Consider the following 4,983-nt stretch of genomic DNA (forward strand, 5'->3'; position numbering starts at 1 on the left):
TACCTGCTCAGCTCTGATCCCCTTCCTGCTCGGAAGCAATTTGGGAAGGACGCAGCACGGGTAGCTATTAGCTATCACATATTTAACTGCTCCAGATATCTTTTTTTTTTTTTTTTGGCATTGTAATGGGGCGATTTGATCTTCAAAGGACTCGTGCAAACCTTTGAAGCTTCCCAAAGAAGCCAGTCCCAGTGGGGAGGGGGTGGGAGGGGGGTGGGGGGAGAAATGTTAATAGTTTTAAAACCTGGGGAATCCTGAAGATGGACGAAGGGTATAAAACCCAGTGGGTTTAGCATAAAGCCCTCAGGTAAATCTTCACCTTCTTTTCAAATGCATTTTTGGTGGGTTGCTTTGCAAAGGCTTGGGCCAGGTTAGCAAGGTCGGCTCTATTCCCAGCGGCCGGGAGCAGCAGCTCTTAATCTCCAGGGACCCTCATCTCCCACGTGGCACAGCCCCAGCACAGGGGGATCCGCGGTACCTCGGCGAGAAATAGAAAGACTAAAATTTGCAAAGCCTTTAAGGGGAAAAGGGGTTGGGGGCGAGGGGGGGGGAAGCAGTGGGGGGAAAGATGAGAAGGAGAGAAGATCTATTCCCTGCTGCATTCCCAGGCAGCACAGCCTCAGCAGCACCCTGAGAGGTGAGACACAAAATGCATTTACCTTTAAAATAATGACTCATTTATTTTTTTCTTTTAATATGTAGTTATAAATATATTTTGTCAAAATATATGATCATTATTGTCAAAAACATTTGCACATAAAGTCATAAATAAGGTCAAGGTGAACGTTTAGTTTAGAGAAGAGTCCAGCTATAGCAAGCAGTTCTGAGGTGGGACGGGAGGGGGAAGAGAAGGGGAGGAGAGGGCGGCGGGGAAGGGGGTCAGCGGCACCCGCACCCCTCCACCACCATCTCCTGGTAGTTTTTCAGGACCACCTTGTCATACTCATCCAGGTAGAGCATGGAGATGGCGCTCAGCTCCGTGGGCACGCAGCAGGCCTTGGGGATGCTGGAGTTCACGGAGTTCACCAGCGTCTGCACGATGGCGTGGTTCGTGGAGTTGAGGTGGTCGGCCAGAGGGAAGGGGCAGTCCCCGTGGCAGTAAAACGCCTGGTACCCCGGGGGGGCCACGATCCAGTCGTTCCAGCCCACGTCGCTGAAATCCACATAGAGGGCATGGCGGCGCAGTTTTTTTTGTTCTTGCGGGAACGCTGGTGCTTGGGGCTCCGGCGGGCTCGGCGGGTCAGCGCGTGGCCTCGCCCGTCGTGCCCAAAAGTGACCAGGAGCGGCCTGAGCTGAGCCCAGTCCCCGCGCCCTTGAGGTAAAGATCGGCTAATCCTGACGTGTTTGCCCTGATGAGTCTGTGCGTGGTGGAGGTGGGTCACCTCGATCACCAGCCCGTGGTTCGGCTGCTTGTCCTTGGTCCACCGGATCACCGCCGGGCTCACATCAAAGGTCTCCCAGCGCGTCACGTTGTGGTGCACCAGACGCGTGTCCAACAGGCGCGTAATGGCCTGAGCGCGCTCCGACAGCGGCTTCATCACTTCGTAAATGTTTATCCGGTGGAAGCCCCTCTCCCACGCCGCGTTCGGTTCCTCCACCTGCTCCCGGTACAGCCGCAGCTCCGCCGAGGAGATCACCTCGTTTTCCGGCACGCTGCTGAGGTTGAAGACGAAGCGGATCCGGGGTGCCTCGCTGGGACCCGGCACGGTCTCCAGGTGCTCTGGAGGGGAGCAGGGCAGGGAGGGGAAGCGGTACAAAAAGCAAACAAGAGCACGTCAGCCTCGGGGCTCCCAGCCACAGGCCCCCCCCCCCCCCCCCCCCCCCCCCCCCAGCACAGCCACAGCACCCACGCTTCACCTGCCCGGCGGCCACCGGCACCTCTCCACTCCCCCCACGCATCCCTCCAGGCTGGACCCGGAGCGGCTCCTGCCCCGGCACCGCTCGCTCGCCCACCGCCTGCCCCTGGACCGGGTCACCCCTTCCATCTCGCTTTTGGGGAGGCTTTTCCCCTTTTGCTTCCACCCCCCCCCCCCCCCCATCTCTCCAAAATCATCTCCCCGGTGTGGTGTGGCGCCGCGGAGCACAGAGGTGCCTTGTTACGGGGCGCAGGGGGCAGGGGGAGAAAAAGAAGCAAATTCCAACGCAGTAATGATGCGGCTGGATTAATAATTCAGATTTACTTTGGAAAAGAAACATCCGCTAGGAAACATTTGGATCAGATTACAAGGGCCTATTGAATAAACCTTATAAACACACAGCTGTAAGTATTAAATTCGAGTAGGGGTTTGGGGGAATTTTTTTTTTTTTTTTCTTAAGAGCAAAACCAGGCAGCAATCGCTTTGATAGTTCAAAAGAAACACACCAGGGGCGAGATCCCGCCCTCACTTTACTCCCGCATCCGATCCAGAGCCATTAAATCCACGCGAGCCCAGGGAGTGACCCCGAGCCAGAGGCACCGATGGAAACTCGCTGTTGTCAACAGAAGCAAAAGCACCTCAAAATATGGTCAAGCTCGGGTTAAGCACAGGATGCTGGAAAAAATACAGAGCAGCACGCCTGTCACCCACACACGGCAGGCTTGGGGGGGCGGTTTTCCTCCCATAAATTAAGGGCCGGGCACGTCCTGCTTCTAACGCATTTGTGAGCTTCCAAACGCAAGGAAATCCCTCGGATCACTACCGAGGCTGGGAATTTACCTCCTCCCATCACTGACCTTCATGGTGGAAACTCCTCACGGTGTTTGCCCGGCTGGTCGATCGCTCAGGGTACTGCAAGCTAATTTCCTGGAGGCTTTCCTCCTCTTCTCCAGACTGTTCCAGCATGTAACTGGGAATGACGGCTGACTTGCTGGGCTGAGGCCGCCTTCGCAGCCCGAACATCTGCAGCAGAGTTGTTTCGAAACCCCGCAAGAGTTCATGGCTTTGGGCAGAGCGGCGTCCGGATCCGGCTTGTCCCTGAAGCTCTGCGACTTTCTTCCTGCCGGGCTCCGGTATCAGGCTAGCATGGTTAGTACCTCCTAGCAGGACTTGGCATAGTAGGATGACCATCAGCATTCGGTTACCAGGAATCATGGTGTCTCTGGGGTGTAAAAAAAATTAAAAAAAACGCAACAACAAGGAAAATCAGGATGAGAAGCAAACCTCCCCCCCCCCCCCCCTCCTCCTCCTCCTCCTCCTCTTCCGAATAAACTTTAAAATAAGAATAATAAATGGCAAAACGACGCTGGAAGCGGCCCCCGAGCGGCAGCGGGCGCGCCCCGGCGGGCAGGGACGAGCCGCCCGCCGCAGGTTAGTCGCCCCCACGGGCAGGCGGGTCCCCGGCGCATCCCGGCCCCGCTCGCCCCGCCGGGCCGGGGCCGGGGCCGGGCGAAGCTGCGGCGGGGAAGGGGCGCCCGGCTGCGGAGGGGGGGTGGGGGGGGGGGGGGGGGGGGGGCGCGGGGGATCGTGGGTTCGCGTCCCGCTGCCGGCCGCCGGGAGGAAGGACCGGGTGAAGACCAAAATAAAGTTTAAAAAAAAAAAAAAAAAAAAAAAACACAACAAAAAACAAAAACCAAAAACAAACCCAAAAAAGCCCAAAACTAAAATAAAGTCTGAAAACCAAAAGCAGAGAGCGAAGGCGAGGAAGAAGAGGGCTGTACTCACTGACAGCAAGCAAGGCATATCAGCACAGTCCATGATTCTGGAGAGCCAGCCCGGACCCAGCGCGCCGAAAGCCTCGGGGCAGCGGCTGCCGAGCGCCTCCCGCGATCGCCGCCCGGGCGCAGTGCGGCCGCCGCCGCCGCCGGCCCCGGTTTTCTCCCGGCCCCGCAGTCACGTGGAGCCGCGCACCCCCGCCAGCCCAGCCCGGCCCGGCCCGGCCCGCCGCCCCCGGCCCGCCCCCGCCCGGCCCGGCCCCGCGGGGGACGGCCCCGGCCCGCCCCGCCACCCGCGCCAGGCTCCCGGCCCGCGGCGCCCGCCGCCCCGGGGAGGGGAAGGGGCCGGGGGGGGGGGTGGGTGGTGCTGCGGCCGGGGGTCGGGACCCCGCCGGTGCTGGGGTCGAGCTGCGGCGGGGGTGGGACGGGGTTGGCGCGGTCCCCCGGGGGGTTCCGCTCAGGTGCATCCCCGGGGGGGGGGGGGGGGGGGGGGGGGGGGCCTGGCACAACGCCGCGGGCCCCTCCTGCCCCTCTCTAGGCACAGCCCGGGGGGGAGCCCCCGGGGGCGCCCGTGTCACCGCCCCGAGCACGCCGGTGTGCGGGCACGGTGGACCCGCCGAGAGAGGCCGGTTTGGGAAGGGAAAGTTGGGAAGAGCCTCTCCCCTGAGGAGAAGGGAGGGAGCGCTCGGGAATGAGAAGCAGCTGCCCGGAGGCAGGGACGGCGGCAGAGACCCGGTTCCTCCCGGGCTCACACCACCCACCGCCGGGGCCGGGCTGCTGGAAGCCCCTACACCCTCCCTGGGGCCGGGAGCCCGCTGCCAGGCCCCTGGATTATTATTCCTGCGCCCTGCTCTGGGTTCCCACCCGCCCTCCGGATTTTCTCATCCTTCTCCTCCCCCATCCCTCCCTGGCTGCCAGAATAACTCTCTCCCCGCTTCCCACCAGGACCCCCACCTGGATGTGAAGCAGACGCCTTCCCAAGCCAGCACGGGCCGGGTAGGGCCACCACGGGTGTCTCCAGAGGGGTACGAGCAGGGGGCTCCTGGAGGAAAGATGCTCTCTGCCCCACAGTTCAACCCCTGGGCCAGCTTTTAGGCCAGGCTTCCCAAGCCTTGAGGCTGTTCCCACTCGGGGTTTGGGGACGGACTGGTCTGCCACTGGCACACATCAACTGGACGTGCCAGGGGTGATGTACAAAGAAGGTGTGAGGAAGGCAGCTCCTGGGAAACACTCCCTAATGAAGAGCGATGGATGACACTTTGGAGAGGCAGAGGAGGAGGAACGGCCCCATGATAAATAAAGGGAACAGCAGGGCGTTAAAATATTGTCCCTTTGCCCTGCTGGGGTATCCC

At 60.6% G+C, this 4,983-nt stretch overlaps 1 protein-coding gene across 1 annotated transcript; it reads right to left on the reverse strand.

Annotated features, from left to right (window-relative positions):
• Positions 1 to 879: 879 nt before the first annotated feature.
• Positions 880 to 3,071, reverse strand: BMP4 (bone morphogenetic protein 4). The gene is given in 3 exon segments (XM_086462610.1): positions 880 to 1,181; positions 1,184 to 1,720; positions 2,714 to 3,071. Coding segments are annotated over 3 exon segments (1,197 nt in total).
• Between the last annotated feature and the right edge of the window lie 1,912 nt (positions 3,072 to 4,983).

Source organism: Leptosomus discolor, chromosome 3, assembly GCF_034619465.1.
Source record: "Leptosomus discolor isolate bLepDis1 chromosome 3, bLepDis1.hap2, whole genome shotgun sequence".
Classification (NCBI taxonomy): Eukaryota; Metazoa; Chordata; class Aves; order Leptosomiformes; family Leptosomidae; genus Leptosomus; species Leptosomus discolor.